General features: G+C 45.3%; 1 protein-coding gene across 2 annotated transcripts in view; it reads right to left on the reverse strand.

Moving 5' to 3' along the window:
* ERG (ETS transcription factor ERG) overlaps nt 1–22,898 on the reverse strand; it is a 65,243-nt gene that overhangs the window by 15,801 nt on the left and 26,544 nt on the right. Inside the window, exons 2-5 of one of the 2 annotated variants that reach the window (XM_071430140.1) lie at nt 17,114–17,331; nt 4,761–4,912; nt 1,176–1,379; nt 188–268 (exon numbers count right to left, since the gene is read on the reverse strand). In XM_071430140.1, coding sequence (XP_071286241.1) covers nt 188–268; nt 1,176–1,379; nt 4,761–4,912; nt 17,114–17,331 — 655 coding nt within the window. The remainder of the gene's footprint in view (nt 1–187; nt 269–1,175; nt 1,380–4,760; nt 4,913–17,113; nt 17,332–22,898) is intronic. The other variant, XM_071430142.1, reaches the window with a different exon arrangement.

Raw genomic sequence — 22,898 nt, forward strand, 5'->3', positions numbered from 1 at the left:
CTGGCCCTGCGTGATCTCACCTTTTCTCAGTGTGTCTGTGCAGAAAACACACAGACAGCAGGGAGGGGACTCTCTTGCCTCCCTCCTGATTTACCACTTCCATTTTTTTAGCAAGCAGCCCATGGAAAGGAATCCTGTGCTTTTAGAAGATGATGACCTACAGCAGTGGGAGCAGTGCCAGCATTACCTGTGTTTCTAGCATGCATTAACCGTGGAGAGTTTTGTAAGGCCTTATCAACATCATCTGAAGTCAAATGTGGAAGAGGAGCTACAAAACAAAACAAAAAGCAACACCAAAATGTAAAAAAAATCGTGAATTATCTTTTTAAACCATATTTTCCCCTGACAGGATTGCCTGAATGTGAATCTATCAACAGCCCGCAGTTTGGAGGGAGGTGTGTGTGGGCTACAGGGTAAATTAGGGCATTCATTTGTCCAATATCATAATTTATTGCTATGAATGCACAAAATTTCTGGCTGGTTATTGACAGTGTGCGTGTGGAGGAGACTGCACCGCACTGGTGTTGCAATGCCTGGTGTTTTTTTTCTCTAAAAACCATGTTCATTTTAACTTCTTTAAACTGAGGCAAATTTTCCTCAAGCTTAGGTGAAAGCCCTCAATCCAGGTAATCCCTTTTTTCCCATTGAAATTCTAGCCATGCACTACAATCAATTTGCATTTGGACTTCAGGGACTGTTCCTTTTTTTCCATGAATTTACAGAATTTTTTTTTATTCAATACAGTTGAATCTTCCCAATCCTACCCAGAGTACAGCAAACTCCTGCCATTCCTTAGAATCATGCCTGGAATTCACTTTATGAATCAATGTTTGCACTCTTGTTTAATTAAAATGGAAAGAAATGAGTATGTGACCAGAAAAAACATCAGCACTGAACCCCATGTGATTTTTTCGTCCCGCTCAATATGCTTCAACTCAATTTTTTTTCTTCCTGCTCAGTATGCTTCAACTCAATTTTTCTCTGAGATGGATACCTAGAAAGAGTCCCTAATTCTTCTCTTTGATAAACATGAGTGAAATTAATGGGAATCTTTGGGCTGGCCTCCCTGTCATGCTCTTAAGAACAGCAACATTTGCAACAGACACTTGGAAAACCCAATTATCCAGAGCGATCAATCTGGGACCGACTGCAGGCACGACGCAGGGCTGGCTTACTCTCTCTGAGGTAGTGTAGGTGTGACAGGAGGATGTCTGCATTGTAGCTGGGGGTGAGCCTCTGGAAGTCATCCTTGGTCATTTTGCAGAGCTCCTTGCCGTCGATGTTCTGGAAGAGCAGGATGTCCACGTCCGGCAGCCCGTACTCCTTCACCGCCCACTCCAGCCACTGGCGCACGTGGTCAGTGCTCCACAGCGTGGGGTCTGCAGGGCCACACAGCAAAAAATCAGGCAGGGAAGGGCAATTCTGAGGCACTGGATCCATGCAAAATAATCCCCCCTTCACTGACTGCTGGAGGAGTTAATTTGGTGTGCTGGGTGCAAGGGAGAGCAACTGTGGAGGGCTGAGAGCTCTGAGTGCTACACAACAAAGCCTGCCAAGGGAACAAATCTGTGTCAAGGGAGATATAGGCTGGATATCAGGAAAAAGTTTTTTTACAGAAAGGGTGAGAAAGTTCTGGAATGGCTGCCCAGGGAGGTGGTGGAGTCCCCATGCCTGGGTGTGTTTAACAAAGCCTGGATGTGGCACTGGGTGCCAGGGTTTAGTTGGGGCTGGGCTGGTCTCAATGGTCTTGAAGGTCTCTTCCAACCCAGGGATTCTGGGAATTCTGGGAATTCTGGGAATTGCTCTGCACAACTCCCTGACAGGAGGGGCACTCAGGGGAGATTGGGCTTTGCTGCCATGTCCCAAGGGAAAGGAGGAGAGCAAATGGCCTCAAATTTAGGAAGGACCTTGAGAAACTCGAGCGCATCCAGAGGGGCCAAGGAGGCTGGAGAGGGGCTGGGAACACAAACCCTGTGAGGAAGCCCTGAGGGAGCTGGGGGTGCTCAGCCTGGAGCAAAGGAGACTCAGGGCTGCCCTCCTCACTCTGCACAGCTCCTGAAAGGGGCCTGTGCTCAGCTGGCCCTGGGCTCTTTCTCCAGCAGCACTGACACAATCAGAGCACACAGCCTCGAGCTGCACCAAGGGAAATCCAGGCTGGAGAGCAGGGAAAAGGTTTTTCCAGCAAGGGTGAGAAAGTTCTGGAATGGCTGCCCGGGGAGGTGGTGGAGTCCCCATGCCTGGGTGTGTTTAACAAAGCCTGGATGTGGCACTGGGTGCCAGGGTTCAGTTGAGGGGTTGGGGCTGGGTTGGACTCGGTGGTCTTGAAGGTCTCTTCCAACCCAGGGATTCTGGGAATTCTGTGAGTGAGTTCCTTCTCCCACTCAGCTCTTCTGCCTCATTGTTTTTAGGCCCTTTTAGCCATTGTTTTTAGCTATTTTTAACAGAGCTTCTGGCCCACTGACAGCACTGCAAGCTGGAGCTGAACAAGTTTCAAAACTCTCTGTTCAATCCTTATCTTTATTCAAGTGAAATTTCCACTCATGTCTGAAAGAATCTTTCTTGGGTACAGGATAAATAACCACTCACAGATTCAGGCAGTTATTTCACAAACTAGAGTGGCTCTCTAGTTAATAATATTAGAATATTAAAATATTCTGCATTTTTTTCCCCAGGCTGCTGTGTTATACATTGCTACACCTGCGTGGTTTTGCACTCAATACCTGAAGTATTGGAAAACCATCTGGGGAAAAGAACCCCAAACAGCTGAGATTTCTAGCAAAATGTTTTTAAATTAATCCTTGATTTTAATTTAAGGTTTTTTTAATTTTTCCCTCTAAACACCTCATTCTCTATTTCTCTCCCATTCTATCTTTCCTTGTTCTTGAGTGAGGAACCAACACAATGGTCCCTCAGCTCATACCACAAAGAATTTATACTTTTTGCAGGGAAAAGATTAAAGCCAAGGGGAAAGAATTCTTCAAGACTTTATTCCTTATCATCTTAATGACTCTGTGTTTTTGTGATATCTTCAAGGCTGAGAATGGAGCATGTGGAGGTCAACTGGGTCCCAAGGTTCATCCCATGAAAATCTGGGACATGAATGGCATAAATAGCTTTTCTATGGCTTAACTTCAGGGCCAATCCCTCTATTTTCACTGCTGTTCAGGCTGGTCTGAAAGAGGTGGAGACCTCCTGAATTCCACCAAAAACACTTAAAATAATGCCTCCATCTGGTATGAAATAAGCAAGAATCTAGAGGGATGCAAGTCTGGTGGCAAATCTTGGGTCTGAATGAGATTGCCCACACCTACAGCAAAGAACTCTGAGAACTTCACTTTGCTCTGAGGTAAACAACCAAACACCAGGAAATTTACCAAAATATTTTCATTATGTCTGTAATTTTTAAACAACCCTTAATGATGATAAATAGAAAGTTACAACAGCTGGAAATGTGAATTTTACTTCTAACTTCACCACATGACCTGCACACTGCCTATGCAATAATCAAAACCAACTGATTTTTGCCCATGAATTTCTTCAAGTGACTTCAAAATGGCAAGACTATGACTGTGACCAGCTTGCTCCTTGATAGTCATTCAAACCCACCTCAAACACACCTCCAGGAATACACCAAATAAAAAAAAAAATCCCTTGCTGAGCTAACCATGCTAAGAATTACTAAAGGTCTTTTTTTAAAAAGTGCCAAACATTAGGGAGAGAAATGTTTTGGAACATTCAAAAGCTCTGCATTTCAGTGTTGGCAGGACATTTATTATTCAGAGCATCACTCTCCTGTCTCCAGAACAGAATTGACAACACCATTGCAGAGGAGGACACTGCAACAGCTTTGTCCACACCTTTCTTGACAAATAACTGAAATAATCACAGCTTGCAAAATTGGCCACAGTCAGTACTCTTGCATGTCTAAGCAACTGAAAACTGTAATAATATTAAGCAACATGGCAGAGGCAGAAATATTTCACACAAGCACCTCTCTGCTGGAGAGGAACCAGCAGCAAAACATTCCCTCCTGGCTGCAGGTGTTGAGTTTACCCTGTGCCCGTCCTGTGGTTTAGGAACACCCACAGATGCCAGGATGCTGTGACTTGGAAACAGGCACGCTAATTATTCTGCAGAATATTCCAGGTTTGTTTGGAAAACAAGGCAGCCAGAAGTGACAAGAAGGCAGCAGCCTCCTTGTCCCATCAACTGTTGAATCCCACAGCCAAGCCTGCCAAGGCTGACCAAGAATTTCTCAATTGTGCTCTTACATTGCACTGGAGTTGTCAGTTTGCTTATTAAATATTTTATGCTGCCCAGACTCAGAGAATAACCCACATAAAGGCTCTTCATGCCCTGCTTGATCCCACAGAAGCTACTTTTTGGTATTTTCAAAGATAACCTGTGCTACAGGGATCCTTTCTCTCTCTATCCCACGCAAGAGCTTGTCCAAGGGATAAGAAATGGAGGTGCTTCTTCCTTTTGCTCACTTTAGGGTGAAATCCTCCAAGAAGGAGCTACAGGAGTCAGATAAGATCTGGAGTGCCTCTTATCAGCCCATTCTGCTGCTGAAAAGGGAAGAACAGATTGAGGAGGTGTCCTCACTGATCCTCCTCAGCTCATTCTCTCAATAACCCCTACAAACTACTGCTCTTTTCCTCCTCATCACTACTTCTCTCCAAACCCTCTCAAATAATCTTAGTGGGCTTGAGGGAAATGCAGTTTTTTTTAGCTTGCAGTTTTGATGCAGAGGGTCTGACCTGCCGGCACAATGACTCTTCGCTCGTTGGTCGTCATGTTTGGGGGTGGAACGTGCTTCTCCTCCATGTAGCTTCCATAGTTCATCCCAACACTGTCCGAGCTGCTGACCATCTTCCCTCCTTTTGCCACGCTGCAGTCATCTGGAGAATTCCTAGGCAGACAGGAAAGGTGTGCTTCCATTATTATTCCAGTCCTTATTAATATCATCAGAAGAAAATCACCTGGAATGAAATGGAAAACTGGAAAGCCCAGTACCTCCCACCCGGTGACTCTGCAGATTCCTTCAGTTGTCTAAAAACACCAACCAGGTTCAATGGACCATAGATTTATTTCTATTGCCAAAAGATCAGGCTCTCATATCTCTCCAGAAATTATAAATACTGATAATTTAATTCCAGACATGGAATGGAGGCTTGGTCATGACCTTGTTCAGCCTGGTGGCTGCAAGGAGCTGCATTTCCCTCTCCAAACATCTCACAGACAACTGAGAAACACAGAAATGCACTTATTGCATATTTTTTTGGGGGAAAACTATTCTTAGTTGCCATTGTCCAAGCAGTCCAAGGCTTGGAGAGCTGCCCACCTCCACTGCCACCGTTGTTCCACACTCAGTTGCACTTCATGTCATGCAATGTATTCACATTTCTACGTAAGGCTCACAAAAAAAAGGGAACATTTGCCAAAGCCATGATTTAAAATACCACACGCATGACTGGAAAAACCTTTCAGCTCCTGACTAGCTCAGTCTCCATGGTACTGTAGTCAAGACAGGGAAATCTGCAGAGGATCTGCAACCAGACACCTCTTTAATTTTGGCTTTGCTTTCTGAATGGAGTCTTTAGGTTTAACATCCCACAGGGGCTTCCCTAATGGCATTTTAATTGCATCACAGTTTTCTTTCTGGCAGACACAGACATATTTGTCCCTTAATTTAATGTCTACAACGTGTTTCATCAGAGGGAGAAAAATTGTTACAAAAATCAAAATAAAGAACTCGGCCACGGGGAATACCTTTAAATGTAAAGAGTTTGTTTGGCAAGGGAAGAAGGGTGTTAGCTGGGGATTGGTTTCTTCAGCAATACCTCATTACTAACAAGCTTTCCTTTAGTCCTGCCATTTAACTCCTGAAATTGTGCTGTGGTCTCACTAAACAAGAGGCAAGTCATAGATTCATGGAATCATGGAACTACAGAACGGGTTGAGTGGGAAGGGAATTTAAAAATCACTCAGCTCCACCTCTGCCATGGCAGGGACACCTCCCACTGTCCCAGGCTGCTCCAGCCTGGCCTTGGGCACTGCCAGGGATCCAGGGGCAGCCCCAGCTGCTCTGGGAATCCCATCCCAGCCCCTTCCCACCCTCTCAGGGAACAATTCCTCATTCCCAATATCCACCTAACTCTTTCCTCCTTCAGTTTAAGGCCTTTCCCCCCTGTACAGTGACTCCAGGCCCTTTCCAAAGTCCCTCTCCAGCTCTCTTGGAGCCCTTCAAAGCCCTATGACTCAGTTGTGTTGACTGCTCAGCACTATCATGCTTCAGGAACTAATCCAGGTATAATTCTCACATGAGTGTTTTAAAAAAAGAACCAACACTTGGAAAGCTGAAAAATTAGTGTACATCTTAAATACTAAAAGAAAATATTAAGCATAGCATTATTTTTTCTATGCAGTGTTTCTACTAATTTTACCCTTCTGTGTTAAGGAAAAAAATCTGCTGCTGCTGACTTTCAGTTAAAAAATAAAATATTTTTTATTTTTGAGATCATTCAATGGTTGGCAATATTTTTTTTTTTTGAGATCATTCAATGGTTGGCAACATCATCTTTAGGAGAAGGATGAGGGCCTCCAATGTTGCCTGGAAAATGTTGGCTTCACACACTTTTTCCAGGATGCCTCTAAAGACATCCCATATGAAATCTGCCCTGTGTAAAAGCCCTGCAACTGCTCTGTCAGCCCCAGGACTGAAAAACAACCACGAGGGAAAACACAGTCAGCACCTGCCACTGCATGGTGGTGAATTCAGCCCTTCCTCTCACAACCAGAGCACTTGGGCAATATTTTCTCAGGTTTAGTTTTGCTCTCCTACCACACACCACTAAATATAACCCTGGGATGCAGCCCATTTCTGTCCAAACAGAGCAAAACAAAGCTGCTTTTTGTTTCAGACATAAAATCTGAAGGAGAGCTTTTGTGATGATTCCTTGTGAGTGAAATGTTGCCCTTTTCTGCTTCCCTTCCACAAATACAAATGGCATAAAGGCATGAGTGAACCTGCACTTTAAATCATGGACATTTGGAAACATCCTCCACCACCTGCCCTTATACCTGTGCAGATGTGGACCCCAACTCCCAAAAGCAATTCTGTTACAAAGACTATTTGGCTTATTCATTGAATTTTTAGGAAACAGAAAGCTAGCAACATTCTTTAGTTTAACTGGCACAGTTATTTAATTTTGGGTTTCTTTGGTTTTTTTTCTGGGGGAAGAAACTTGGGCTAAAGGGACTCCAAAGTGAAATATCCCATCAGTAGCAGCCCACAGCACTCCTAGAAGCAATGGTGCATTAAAAACACTCTTGTAAACACTGAGCAGTAAATGATGTGGAAGATCCAGTAGCACAGAGCTTTTGGCAATCTGACAGGGCTTCTGAGATGGTTTTCTTGATCTGAATATAAACACACAGGGGTGGGGAAGAAGATCATAAATAAGTCATAATTTTTCATTAAAATCCAGAAGCAGATGGTCAAGAGTTTTGTCCCTTTAGCTCACTGGGTGGACAAGCAAATCCCCCATCCATCAAATCTCCTAAGGCCACGCTTAATTTCAGGCATGGAATCAACTCCATGGGATTTAACAGGACTACTCTGGTACTTCAAATTGAGAGAGTGCCCTAAACCACTGAGCCAGGGCTTAACTCAGCTGCCTGGAACAAACTTCTACAGCACAGAAAGCAAAACTGAAAATGCAAGCAGACGCTAGAAAATGGTGTTTCTAGTGCCCAGAACAACAAGAGAGTGACTGTCCACAAAGGGGTTTTTTAGGACTTTCTGTGAGTCTGCTTTATTTCTGTACCACCAGCGCAGCAGGGTGGAAAAGCAGCTTTTGGAAAGTGTACCCAGAATGAAGGGTGCAGCTCTGCAGTGATTCATCCCCAGCTCCAGGTCTGAAATGAAACCAGAGATGTTTTTCTTCACGGCTGCCTGTTATTTTTGCCCTTTGTAAATATACTGTGTTACACCTGGAATTTACAAAAAAGGAAAAAAATTAAAAATTAAAAAGAGGTGAGACTACACACAGTCATGGTACCCAAGAACACTTTGTCCAGTCTTGAGATGATAAATGTCTGCTGAGAAAGTATTTTCTCCTTAGACCTGAAAGCCTCGCCTTAAAGCAGGGTTTACTTTTTTTTACTTAAAATCAAGTTGATTTGATAGTTAAATTTATCACCCATTCCTATCAAAGCTGACTGGAGTTTTGCCAGTCATTGACTCTGATGAAAGCAGATGTAAATTCATAAATAGTGTATGAAGCACATTTTTTCCTTTTCACTATGCTACTATTTTCCCCCACATAAAACACCTGTGTTGTGCTTGCTGAAATGCAAGGTGTCAGAGAAATTCAGATTAGGAATCAGCAAAACCCTACATGTGTAGGGTGTATCATTCCTGTAATATAAACTCCTCTGTTTGACATATCTGAGTTTCAGAGTGAAATAAATGAGGAAAAATGTATTCTCCAAATATCTACATGTCTTCACAAGTTTAATAAGCACAGCCTGGATTACAGAGGCTGCTACAAGGTCAGCTCATAGTGAGGGCAGTGCAAAGCTTGCTCAGCCTCATCTTCATTCACTGCAGCCACTCAGGTTGTGGTGAATTTGGTCAGCGTTCCTCCCCAAGGAATTTGTCACTGAAAAAGTGGCCTATGAAGAAAAAAAACCCTGAAACTTCCCCAAAATTTATTACTTTGAAGCACAGTGGGGACAGCCAGATGGTGCCAGGTGAGAAGGAGCCTGTGCTGAGACTCTGAAAAGCATTTCCAGGGTGGTCTTGGAGGCCTCATCACTCAGTCAGAGAATCACAGAATCCCAGGATGGTTTGGGTTGGAAGGGAACTTGAAGATCATCCAGTGCCACCCCTGCTATGGCAGGGACACCTTCCACTGTCCCAGGCTGCTCCAGCCCCAGTGTCCAACCTGGCCTTGGGCACTGCCAGGGATCCAGGGGCAGCCCCAGCTGCTCTGGGAATTCCATCCCAGCCCCTGCCCACCCTGCCAGGGAACAATTCCTCATTGCCAAGATCCCATCTACTCCTACTCTCTGTTAGTTTGAAGCCATTCTCCCTTGTCCTGTCCCTCCAGGCCCTTGTGAATATTCTCTTTCCATCTTTCTTGTCAGCTCCTTCAGGCCCTGCAAGGCCACCCTGAGCTCAGCCCAAAGCTTCTCCTGTGCAGGTGAACAATCCCAGCTGTGCCAGCCTTTCCTCCCAGCAGAGCTGCTCCATCCCTCTGCTCATCCTGGAGCCTCCTCTGGATTCCCTTCCAAGACTTCTTGTGAGAGCAGAATTTCCCACAGAGAACTCCAGCACAACAGAGCCATGAAAATGCCAGAAAACTCACACTGGTCAAAATATCTGCTCCCACACAGTGACCTTGGGCTGGAGAGCTGTACACAAAAAAGTAAAAAAGTGGGTGAGTAAGTAACTGGAAAAGGGATGGCCAGGGTGGGAACAAGCTGCCAGGTCTGTGGAAGGCAGGGAAGTCCCTCAGAAACACACCACTGGCTAAAGCTGCCTAGACTGGTGCTGAAACCATGTTGAGAGGCTGCTAATCTTTGCTATAAGGTGTCAAAAGCAGTCCCAAGATGACAAAAAAAAAAGAAGGGAAGTGCAGTCCCCCCATGGCCACTCAGTCACGGCACTGCCCTGCTCCATGTTGGGCTTTGCATGGTGCAGCAGCCCCAGCAGGCCATGGCCATGGGATGGGGCATCCCCCTCAAACAGAGCACCCACACCTGGGGAAAACCCCCCTATTTGGGGTGCCCTGGGCTCAGTGGGTGCTTAGGGTTACGTGGGGCTGGCCCAGGGTCACTCAGAGATGTCACCTGGAGCCACTTCTGGCTCCTTTCTCCTGTGACAGAGCTGCTGGCTTCCTGTAAACACAACACAAGGTGCTTTTCACTGAGCTGTACACACAGCAACCACTCATCTCCAATCAAACAGTAACTTTGGCCAATCCAATCTTTTCATTTTCTTTTTTGTTTTCTTCCCCTTAGCTTTCCCCAGCCATCCTGCAACCCACAGCTGCTTCCAGCCTCAAGGCCATGGTGGCAAATTGCAGGCAGTCAGAGTCTGGCTCACTAGAGGCCAGTCAAGCTATAAATATTCCCAGCTTTGCTCTTTGTGCTCCCAGTGTGGGGAAACAGCTGGTTTAAGTTTGACTGCACGTTGTCATTTCTCCATTAGTGCAAACACTTCAATATTTCTTACGTGTCAGGTTGGAGTGAAGAAAGGGAAAGCAGGGAAGGGGGTCACGAAAAGCCAAAGCTAAGAAATGATGTTCTGTATATACATAATTTACAATTAGATTGCTGCCTGGGACAAGGCTGAGGTTTGACATGGTGATAGCTAGGCCAAAGCCACAACGACTTCCCAGTTGGCCTATAACTTTCAGGACCTATTTTCTCTTGTTTTTCTTTTATTATTTTTATAGAAATTCTATTATGATGGTAATGGATTACATTTCTCAAATTGTATTTCATTTCAAGAGCTTTTAAGGCTGTTGTATTTGTGGTTTTGTGAAATATGAAATACCAGGAGATGGGGCCCTTCCCAAACCACATGTGCCTTCTTTTGTGGGCAGGGATCATATAGAAAGTTAGGAAAATAGAGCATGCCAGGCACAAACAGAAGTGACATCTTGTATGGAAACCATAATCCCCCATGTCTGTGGAATGTCTGCTGATTTTCATGATTAGCACTAAGGGGCTGTAAGGGTGCCAAATTTTTTTTTAAGGACTTTTCCTTACCTTCTGTTTCTGTTAAAAGGCTATTCCTAAACTTTAAATACAGAACAACCCCACTGATGCTGCCCTGATCAAAATAAAACACCCACTAATGATAGGGCAGAGGAGAAAACTCACCATCAGCTGTAAGTGCTCTGGACCCAGTAAACAGGAAATAAAAAAGCAAGGATGGCAATAGTTTTAAATAATGACAGTGATCACAACTCTTGTGGGGTCCTATGTCATTATTTGAAGATTATTTTTGTATTTCACTGCCCATCTGAAAGCCTTTGGTTGCTGGGAATTCAGTGGTCAATCCCAAACGTAGCAGTGATAATTATGAATGAGCCCATTATCCTGGACTGGAAAGCTTCTTATTTAGCACCTGCCAACCCAAAAAGCTTCCAAAAAACCAAAATAGTTGTAGTATTAGTGAGCCGAGTTTGTTTTTCCCCTTGGCAAGATGTTTGCCTCAAGAACAGAGCCAAACCATGCCCACACACACACGCAAGTGCTCGTGTTAAGCTGGTGGATTTTCAGAGCAAAGAGGAGCTTCTTGAAGCAGTCACACATCCTGACTTTGCCATTTTTCCATCTTTGTAGGCAGCCAACCCCACCAACCACCCAGTCAGTGGGAAAAAGGATTATCAGTCTGAGATAATCAGTGTAATATTACCCAAAATTAATAATACTTTACACAGGCAGCTCCAATAAGGAGAATCATCCTCTCAGGACACATCTCCCAGCTCTGCCCTGGGCTGCAGTAGGGGCTGACTCTGCTGGTGATGCCTTTTCTTTGGTTTTAGTATTAAGAGTTAGATATGGTTAAAGGATAAAGGGTTTTTATTTTGGGATTTAACAAGGATTTTTATGGTATAATAATTTGTTAAGGTGGAATATGCTGAAATGTATATATATCATAGATTGTATATACAATTTTACAGATTTTTTAAATTAGCATATTTAACAAAGATGTTTTAATGAGAAGCTTAAATGAATAGCAGTGAATGACATTTTTCTATTTTAATTTTTTTTATATAGGCTAAATTTTACTTTACATGATATGTTTTAGAGGAGGCTTTGGTTTTTTAAGACATAGGTTTTTTAAGCATAAGGTTTTTTGGTTTTTAATTGTGAGGTTATTAGGATGCTTGTTTTTTTTGGCTTAGTAGAATATTAGGATTATGTTAAGATATTAGCTTTAAAGAATTGCAAGTATGCATGTTAAGGGTATCGAGAATATATAAGAAGTAGATAAAAAGGTAACAAAAATCATGATGGCATCACTGGAGACACAACCCCATGGCCTGTTGGGGGCTTTGGGCCAGGCTTATTGTTTAGTCTGAGCTGAGGTTCCCCAGGAATGCCAAGGTAAAGAATTTCTTTACCTTGTGGGTGGCAGAGCTCTGGAAGTGCTGCTCAGGGAGAACAAGGAGTCTCCCTCTCTGGGGACATTCCAAACCCACCTGGATGAGTTCCTGTGTCTCCTGCTCAAGGTGACCCTGCCTTGGCAACAAGAATGATCTCCAGAGGTGCCTTCCAAACCCCACAATTCAGTGATTCTGTGGAGCTGCTTAAATGCTCCAATTAAATCCACCAGTATCAGACCATCATGCAGAGATGCTTCCTACAGCTTAAAGCCTGCCAGCCTGGATCCTGGGAGCAGGCTGATCTGTTGGAATACAGAGCTCCACATGGATGGATGAATTCTCCCTGCCCATGCCTGGGCACAGCAGCTGTGACACATCCTGATGGTACAAGGCACCTCAAGGGCTCCCCATTCCAATTTGCTGGCTTGTATAGCACAAAGAATCTACTCCTTCGGAGACTTTACATCAAGAGAAAAAGAAAAAAAACACCAGCAAAGAAACTCAAGTTCACCCTGGACTCTGAAAAGTCCTCCAGTGTGTCAGACATTCTGAACCTGGAGAGTACAGAGGCTCTTTGATGAAAATTCAGGCAGTTACACGCAAAGAAAAATGGTACTTCCCAAAAGAGCCAGCACAAAAGATGTATTAAGTGATAATTTCATTCTCAAATGGTTTTCAAGCAACAACTGGTAGCACTTAAATCAACATTTTGCACATGATTAAATCCTAAGGACAACTAATTATTTCTGGCATTTCTTTAAAACTTCTCTATCAGCCAAGCTGATGTTGGAAAGCTTCTGCTGTGCTTTCACTGCAGTTAACTTTCAAAATACTTCTTCAATGAAATCATCACGCTGCTCATGGCAAGAGAAATTTATCTGTGGCCTGAATAAGACTCTGTGTTCCACTTCAGCCTGCCTGAAAAAGATGGATTACCTACAGTAAATGTCATTATTCCGAGCTACCTTTGTGTAGTGCCACCCATGGGCACGGCAAAGCCCCGTGAGTGAGTGTAGTCCAAGACCACTGGGAAATCCATGGATTTATAAATGTTGTTTAAGCAGTACCCAGAGCCTCATGAGAGCATTTCCACAGAGTGAATTTCTCCCTGAATGCACGACATGAATTGCACTCATTGTGGTAGAATTGCTCATGCCTAATTTGATGGAATACATAAAGAACAATAAACAGCAAAGCACCAGTGTGGCATATGCAACCTCCAGATTTATACTACAGGGTGAATCTTTTTGGCCTGACCCAGGAGCAATAAATAGCAGGAAACAGGAATGTTACATTCAGGTGAAAGATTGACTGTAGTGTAGCACGAAAGGTCTCATTAGATTTATGTACCTGGAAGGAACAGAATTAATGTACTTAGAGAAACTCAATTTGGTACCACCTGTATTATACATGCAACAACAGCCAGGTAAATGATAGCTTTAATTTAAACTTTTCTTGCTTTATTTAATTTAAGGTAAGCCCCCAAACTGTATTTTGTGGTGCTGGGCTGCAGGTTTTATCTTGAAAAATACTGTTATTGTTAAAGAAAAGTGTGTAGCTAATCCCTGTGCAGCACACTGAAAATAACCCTTTAATTTCATTCTAATGGCATTTCTCTGGTATTCACAGGAATGCCAGCTCTGAGACTGTTAACTTTTGGAATTTAATGTAGGGCAATTACAGCCAAAGTATGTCTGGGGAAAGTCCTGGCAGAGGGGGCACACTCCTTCTCTGTGTGGGTGCTTAACTGGGGATGTCTGAGGGGTTCAATATGCTCCCAAAATGTTATACCCCCCTCCAAAGCACAGAATATATGGCCAGGAAGCTCTGACACAGGGAGAGCTGGACAGCAAAAAATTGCAGTGTTAACTTCTCCCTGTCCACCACTTTGTGGGATCTCATTCCCTGCTTTGCATCCTGAATTATTCAGATCCAGGTGCCCACGTGAGAGGGCAGAGGATGCCCTGGAGATCCTCAGGGCAGCACTTGCACAGCTCTGAGATGTGGGGTTGTATTCTAGACTCCTCTGGGACAACTCAGATTTTAGAATGGGTCTAAACAGAACAGGTACAGTTTTAATAAAAAATGAAATGCAGCTCCAAGCACTCCAGGAACTGCTTGTGGTAATATTGAACATACAAAGCATTTTAAGAAGTGAGGAAATATTATAATTTATTATTATCATTTAAGGAAACAATTTTATGGGTTGCAAAAGAAGAGACTAGGGAAGGCTTCTGCAGAAAAGGAAATGCAAAGTAACTCACAGAAAGGCAAGGTAGCACAATCTGATTCACATTCTGTTTTCCCTAAAACTGGCAGGAAAACCACATTTCCATTCCCAGAGTGTAATAACACGACATATTACACTCATGTATGTGAGATGTAGAAATGCCACAACATATATTTATTTTTGTTGATTGGCAGTGTTAGTTCTCCATTAAAAGTGTAGTATTAAGATCTATTTTTTCAGGCCTGAGTTAGGGCCTATAAAATAAAACATCTCTAATGAAATAAACAGTGGTTTTTAATGACTATAATTTAAAAATATTATTTTTGTGTATAGTATGAGCATGCAATTTTTTTTTTTTTTTTGTTTTTCTGCTAATCTTTTTTTTTTGGTAGCTTTTAAGTGATTTTTTTTTTCTTTTTTTTCTTTTTTTCTTTTTTTCTCCTTTGGTAGCTTTTAAGAGATTTTTTCCTTTTTTTCCTTTTTTTTTTCCTTTTTTTTTTCCTTTTTTTTTCTTTTTCAGCAAATCATGCTTTAGGAAATGTATTGAAGTATGAATTTTCCTTGCTGTCTCCATTTAGGAACTCTGCACTTATGTAAAAAACCTCAAGATTAACAAACAAACACCTTCCACTGTCCCAGGCTGCTCAAGCCCCAGTGTCCAACCTGGCCTTGGGCACTGCCAGGGATCCAGGGGCAGCCCCAGCTGCTCTGGGAATTCCATCCCAGCCCCTGCCCACCCTGCCAGGGAACAATTCCTCATTGCCAAGATCCCATCCAGTTTGGATGCCATTCCCTGTGTCCTGTCCCTCCAGTTCCTGGTGAAGGGTCCCTCCCCACAAGCACAAGCATTTAATGAGGATAGCACAGACAGCTCTGAAGGAAATGCAGGCATCTCTATCCACAAAGGGGAATTTTGGAAGCTGAAATCTCAGCCGCCTCCTGTGCAGGGAGCCACAGCATCACCCTGAGTGCTTCAGTGCGTGCACATGCTAATAGAAAATAGCAAAAAGAAGGAGAAAATTTAGAATCATGGAATATCCTGAGTTGGAAGGGATCATCCAGTGCCACCCCTGGCCCTGCCCAGACCCCCCAGAATCCCACCCTGGGCATCCCTGGCAATGCTGTCCAAAGGAGCTGTGGCAGCCTCAGGGCAATGCCCATTCCCTGGGCAGCCTGGGCAGTGCCAGCACCCTCTGGGGGAAGAACCTTGCCCTAAAATCCAGCCTAAACCTCTCAGCAACAATTAACTCTGATTATCTACTCTAGTGCACTTCATGGAATTTACACTGAAGGAAACTGTGATCAGTTCTCTAACAGAAATGCCAGCACAAATACTTCAGAGGCAATTTCAGGAAGCAGGTAAAACTGATTTTGAATCAAACACCATTTGTGATTATACCTGTGCATTTGCTTAGCACAAAAAAAAAATTTAAAAAGACACTGGAATAGATTAAAGACACCAGAACTTCTGAATAAGCAGCCTTACAAGAAAACTTCCTCTAATTCTTGGTAACTTCAGCTCACCATTTATTTCTATGTATCTCAAATCTTCGACTGCTCACTGGAAATCCTGATTTGACTTCAGCACAATTCCCAGCCTCACCACAGAACAGGGGAGGTGTGATAAGCTGGCAGACCACTTTGCCCTGCTTGTGGTGCTCATCACATCAGCACAGCAAGTGTGAACAGCAACCACAGAGCCCAGGGCTGAGGTTTTCCTGAACAACTGACCCTGGGAGATGAGATTAAAACACAACACAGGTGTTTGGGACAGGGAGATGTGAAGCACAGGCTCCACTGGTACATCACCAACAATTGTCAGCAACTGACTCTTCTGGACCTTTGCCCTTCAGCAACACCAAAGGAAAACTGTTTTGACAGTCAGGCATCTTAAACAGGAAAGCACTTGTTTGGATAGCTTCCTTAAAAAAAAATAAAAATCTTCATTGTGTTTCTTCAGATGTCCCACAGGGTGCCCTAAGCTTGGGAAAGGCACCAGTCAATATCCAAAAATCCACTGTAATACCTTTGCAGACTAATTGACACAAGTCTTCTTTATAGTGACATCCCCCAAAAAATGTCCTGAGACAACAGTCAATACACAGACACTCTGTGGCTACTGCCTGTTGAGTTATTTATTTTTCTGTTCCTTTCTACTCCCCTGCCTGCCTCCATATTTATGTTGTTTTTTCAGCATGAGTTCTTAAATCCAGCTTCACTTTTTGGCATTATGTTTACAGTGACTACAAAAGGAAAGATCAATAGTTCACACCCTCTGCCATTACAAGATTTTAATTCCATTGTTTCCCTGTTTGGTTATCTTTGGAGCAAAAACAACTGCCCAAATTGCTGGATTTAACAACTTCCATGGAGTGTTAGATCACACACACCACACCCTTTGATGGATCAGTGGTGCTGCTCCAGGCTACAGCAAATCCCCATTTTATTAACTTCAATATGTGCTCTTTCACCTGGTGTGCAAAGCAAATTCACATCCAAAATCTATCAGCAGTCAGAGGAAAGGCATTGCACGAGCTCAGGAGAAGTCTGTGCCTGTAGCACCATTTCAGACCCTCTGTAATACCTGAACATGGCTGGCAGGTCAAGGTAGGGCAACCTGGAGCACCCAGGGATGGCAGCAGTGGCCAGGTGGGATAATGAGGCATCTAAAATGCTGCTAAAGATGCAGGTTTAGACAACTGAGCCACACCCAACACAAAAATCCCTGTTCTTGAGCCGCCCCCCGCCTCCTTACCTTGACCCATTAACCTGGTTGGGGTTGCACTCCATCTTGATGGTGACTCTGGCTGGGGGCTGTGACAACCAGTCCTGCTGGGGGACACGTGGGCTCATCTTGGAGGTCTGCCCATATTCACTGGAGGAGGAGGCTGTCATCTCTGTCTTGGTGAGGTGGGGTGATCCGTAGGCACACTCGAACAGGGACTGGTCTTCGCTCACCACCGATAACGCTTCCTGCAAACCAGAGACAGGTCAGGGCAGCCAGCACAGGGCTCCCCAGGGAAAAAAGGGCTTGTCCATCTCACAGGGAGGGGAACAGTTTCATGCATCAAGGAAAAATTAGGTTGGATGTTGGGAATAAGTTTCTTACAGAAAGGGTGAGAAAGTTCTGGAATGGGAGGTGGTGGAGTCCCCATGCCTGGGTGTGTTTAACAAAGCCTGGATGTGGCATTGGGTGCCAGGGTTTAGTTGAGCTGTTAGGACATGGGCTGGACTTGATGATCTTGAAGGTCTCTTCCAACCTAATGGTTCTCTTCTATTAGTTTTTAGGCACAGCACTGTTGTCACTGAAGGTGAGGACCCATGGGGACAGATGTTGTCAGCAAATGACAGGACAGAGGAACCTCTCCATGGGAGACCCTCCCAGTGCAGCTGGGCAGAAGCACAAACACTACCCAGCAGTGGGAACAGTGGCCTCAGGGCAGACAGCACAGGGCTCCCCAGGGAAAAAAGGGCTTGTCCATCTCACAGGGAGGGGAACAGTTTCATGCATCAAGGAAAAATTAGGTTGGATGTTGGGAATAAGTTTCTTACAGAAAGGGTGAGAAAGTTCTGGAATGGGAGGTGGTGGAGTCCCCATGCCTGGGTGTGTTTAACAAAGCCTGGATGTGGCACTGGGTGCCAGGGTTTAGTTGAGCTGTTGGGGCTGGGTTGGACTCAATGATCTTGAAGGTCTCTTCCAACCCAATGATTCTGTTCTATTAGTTTTTAGGCACAGCACTGTTGTCACTGAAGGTGAGGACCCATGGGGACAGATGTTGTCAGCAAATGACAGGACAGAGGAACCTCTCCATGGGAGACCCTCCCAGTGCAGCTGGGCAGAAGCACAAACACTACCCAGCAGTGGGAACAGTGGCCTCAGGGCAGACAGCACAGGGCTCCCCAGGGAAAAAAGGGCTTGTCCATCTCACAGGGAGGGGAACAGTTTCATGCATCAAGGAAAAATTAGGTTGGATGTTGGGAATAAGTTTCTTACAGAAAGGGTGAGAAAGTTCTGGAATGGGAGGTGGTGGAGTCCCCATGCCTGGGTGTGTTTAACAAAGCCTGGATGTGGCACTGGGTGCCAGGGTTTAGTTGAGCTGTTGGGGCTGGGTTGGACTCAATGATCTTGAAGGTCTCTTCCAACCCAATGATTCTGTTCTATTAGTTTTTAGGCACAGCACTGTTGTCACTGAAGGTGAGGACCCATGGGGACAGATGTTGTCAGCAAATGACAGGACAGTTGTAACAGTTGTGCAGCAGAGGATGGCACGGAATGGTACAAATAATAATGTGGTTTATATCCCTACAAAAGATGTTTGGAATATTGCATGATCATGCCTGAGGGTGTTAGTTACCTACAGTGACCAGAAAGAACAATTCTCTATGAGAAAGGAAAAAGATAATACAAAGGATAATGCAAAAGAAAAAGAAAACAAAACTTGGATAGCAATGTTTCTTTCATATTTTATTTCCTTTTTCACTCTGAGTGAGTTTCATAGCAAAATTCACTGGATTAGATCTTTCCCTGCCATGAGAGGTTTGCCACTGGTCATAGTGGCAAACAAAGTCCTGCTGTGGGCTCCAGGCCTGCTTGAAACCCCACTAAAGGCAACAACAAAAAATATTTCCACTTACTTTGATGTGGTTTGGATAAGATTTAAGGTCTTTTTAAAAATAGATGGACTTGATGGGGGAACTCTCCCTGGGGAGACTCTCCCAGTGCAGCTGGGCAGAAGCACAAACACTACCAAACACTGGGAACAGAGGAGAGGGCAGGGTGGGCAGCACAGCACAGGTCTGTGGGGTCTCAGTAGAGGTACAGAGGGTGAGATCTGCTGAATGCAGCAAAAATTGCTGCCCCTGAGAGGAGAAACTGAAAGCCAGGCCCTGCTGACCTGCTGGGATCCTCCTTTCCTTACTCAGGGACCCAGCCAAGTCCCTTCTGGACCAGGAGCCAAGAAATGTGGGCAACAACCTCTAATCCAGGGACACCATGCCCACCAGCCACTTCCCTCCCTCTCATGGCAACTCCTCCTGGTGGAAATCCCACTCTGGAGCTGTGGGAAGTGCTTCCCACCCTCCTCATGGCAGCATGGGGGTTCTTGAGGGCAGCAGGGCCCATCAGGTGCCATCACGTCTGTCTGGAGGCCAGACAGACACCAGAGGGAGGGACAGTGACCCTCTGTTCCCACTGCCAAGCATTCCTGCTGGCACCAATTCCTTCCCTGAGCTATCTGGAGCTGAGTCTTGTGAGTCAGGCAGTGCCTGTGGCTACCCCACATCCATCAGGAAATGTGGGAAGGGCTGAAACTCCTGAAGGGACAAATCCCATGTGAGATGAGGCTCCCCAGGCATGAGAACAGGTCTAGGCTGCCACACTCCTTCTGTCCTCCAGCAGTGCACAGGCTTGGGGGCACCCTCCAAAAGCAGAATTCTGAGGAAATCCACCTTCTCCAGGGGTCACTTTGGGGGGACAAGGTGCATAAGGGTGCAAATTCGAGAAAGGGAAGGGGCTGCCCAGTGAGGTGCTGGAGTCCCCATCCCTGAAGGTGTCCAAGGAGCACCTGGACGTGGCACTCAGTGACAAGGTGGGCACTGGGTACAGCTTGGGCTTGATGGGCTGGGAGGGCTTTTCCAGCCTCAGGGACTCTGTGAAAGGACAGTGGCCCACTGTGCGACTCCATCCTGGCCCTGTGGCATGGAATGGAGCAGGGATGCAGCCCAGCACCACCTTCCTGGATTGTGGGGACAATCCCCACTGTGTGACTCCATCCTGGCCTGGAATGGAGCAGGGGTGCAGCCCAGCACCTCCTCCCTGGATTGTGGGGACAATCCCCACTGTGTGACTCCATCCTGGCCTGGAATGGAGCAGGGGTGCAGCCCAGCATCTCCCTTTTGCCATTTTGGGGACAATCCCCACTGTGTGACTCCATCCTGGCCTGGAGTGGAGCAGGGGTGCAGCCCAGCACCTCCTCCCTGGATTGTGGGGACAATCCCCACTGTGTGACTCCATCCTGGCCCTGTGGCATGGAATGGAGCAGGGGTGCAGCCCAGCATCTCCTCCCTGGATTGTGGGGACAATCCCCACTGTGTGACTCCATCCTGGCCTGGAATGGAGCAGGGGTGCAGCCCAGCACCTCCTCCCTGCCACTGTGGGGACAATCCCCACTGTGTGACTCCATCCTGGCCTGGAATGGAGCAGGGGTGCAGTCCAACCCCTCCTCCCTGGATTTTGGGGACAATCCCCAGCCCTGGGCCAGCGAGGATGCTCTGTGTGAGCCCGGGGGCTGATGGAAGCTGAGGGGGAGGCTGGGCCAGCTGGCCATGGCTGTGAGTTTGGGGGCCAGGGATCAGGGAATGAGGGGAATTCTGAGCCAGACTCGGGGCAGGGAGCTCTGTGAGGCAGTGTGGGTGGGCTGTGCTCCTGCCAGATCTGCTGCTGACGGCCAGAAATGCGTGGTCCTCTCGGCAGAGGAGAAGGGAGAGAGAAAAGGGATGGGAGTTCCCCAGATCTGCGAGGGTGGGTGGCTGCCTGCAGGCTCCCACCCTCCCTGGCTGCTGGAATAGGACTCTGCTGAGCTCCAGCAGCCACATGCTGCCCTAAAAATCAGTGTTTGTTCATCTGAAGACTCATGGTGTGATCCTTGCAGATGTTCTATGCAGGGGGAAGAGTTGGACTTCATCCTTGTGGGTTTCTGTTCTGGGATTCTACATTCCTCCTTTTTATCCACCAGGTTTGTGAGCCCTTGGGGTGCACTCTGCTAATATTCATAGTTTGCTCTGCAGTTGCAAAGGTGAGGACATCACTTCCAGCCTCTTACTGCCTGTGAAAACTGAGATCACCCCTTAATCCCAGGGCTTGGGGAGTGGGATCTCAGGCCCTTCAAGCTCCCTGAGACTCATGATTGAATTAACACTAACACAGAGTTCAGGCAGTGATCTGCACCTTTTTACTGCTGATTTTCAGATGTCACCTGAGTGCAAAGATCAGCACTAGGCTGCCACCAGTGACTTCTCAGTTACCATCCCTCCTCCTTTCCCACCAAAATGCAACCAGCTACCTCTGCCTCTTTGGTTCTGTGAGACAAAAAGGATGCCAGGATACACCTCCCCTTTTTGTCATGCCAGAAATCTTTTCTCTTGGTGGTCTGAAGCTTTCCTGAAGAGCCTTTTCTAAGAAAACCTGCAGACCAATGAGGTGTGGGGGGAGATGGCCACTGGTCCCTTTCTCCCCAAGGATTCTTCCCTGCCTCCACTGAGAAACCTCAGGGAACTTGATGTGCTTGGATAATGAGGTAGCAGGGATGATGTAACAAGAACTAAAGAAAGAAGATGTTACACTGGAAGGAAAATAAAGAGTTCTTTCTCAGCAGCCCATGCGATTTTTTCATGAAATAACTCCCCAAAATTAAATATATATGTGTGCACAAACACAGCTGATCACAGTGCATCTCATGCCTGACACTACTGAATGCACAGTTCCCTCTTTTCTGCCCCAATCCATGAGACTAAGAACACAAAACAAAATGTTAATTTGGAAAGAGTTAGCTCCAGTAAATACACTGAAGTGTGAATTATACAGGAGAAAGCTGATACAAACTGCAAATAAAACATTATTTAACTCTATTTACTATTGTAAATAGTAGAATATTGTATTTACTACTGTAAAGAGTATAAAGAGTATACTACTGTTAGAGTATTGTATTTACTACTATAACTGTTTACTCATGGACCTTTTCAAAACAGGCATCAAGCACTATATAATGGATTTATTTCTCATCCTCCCCCACACAAGTGACACAAAGCAAATTTTTTCTGGTTCCTATTAAAAATTACTCCATAAGTTAATTTATGGATATTTAGGGTAAGTATAAATATAAAGAAAAACAAAAAAATAGTTTTCTATTTATTGGCATTACTAATGACAACAAACACTGCTTGTACTATGGGTGTCCATTATATTGCCTGAAGAGGGAAAATGCAAACATTTAAACTTCCCAATGAGCACAGTAAATAATGGAAATACAAACCAAATTACCTAGGGCTGTGTGAATATCTACAGCTATGGGCACAAAACAAGACAAACACAAACGAACCCAAGAGACAGACTTAAACTTCACATTTGAGAGGAAAATTCCTGGAGAAAGCAAGCTGAGCCTGAGTTTAGCTGTGGTTTAATAGCACTGATCTGTATCCATCCTGCTGGTCATCAGCTGGTGCTCACTGACAGGTCTGGGAAGGCTCTGCAGGAACCACTGAGCTCCTGTCAGCTTTGTGTGCTGTGGCTCAGGCCCTGTGTGGAGGCTCCTTAATGTGCACCCCACAACATCCTCTGCCATTCACCCTCCCTGGTTTTGGTGGCCTGTGTAGAAGGACAGCAGGACAGGGATCTCCCCTCCCTGGGTGACAAAAGCTGCCCTGGCCATCAAAGCCTGTGCAAGATGTTGAGGAGTCAGCACAACTAAAGAACGTCGCCCATGCTGGAATCAGCCTCAGGTCTTCTTCAGCCTCTTCTTCCTCTCAGTGACCTTTAATCAGTG

The sequence above is a fragment of the Agelaius tricolor genome, unplaced genomic scaffold (assembly GCF_023055355.1).
Source record: "Agelaius tricolor isolate 1412-34295 unplaced genomic scaffold, bAgeTri1.0.p SCAF_7, whole genome shotgun sequence".
NCBI lineage: Eukaryota > Metazoa > Chordata > Aves > Passeriformes > Icteridae > Agelaius > Agelaius tricolor.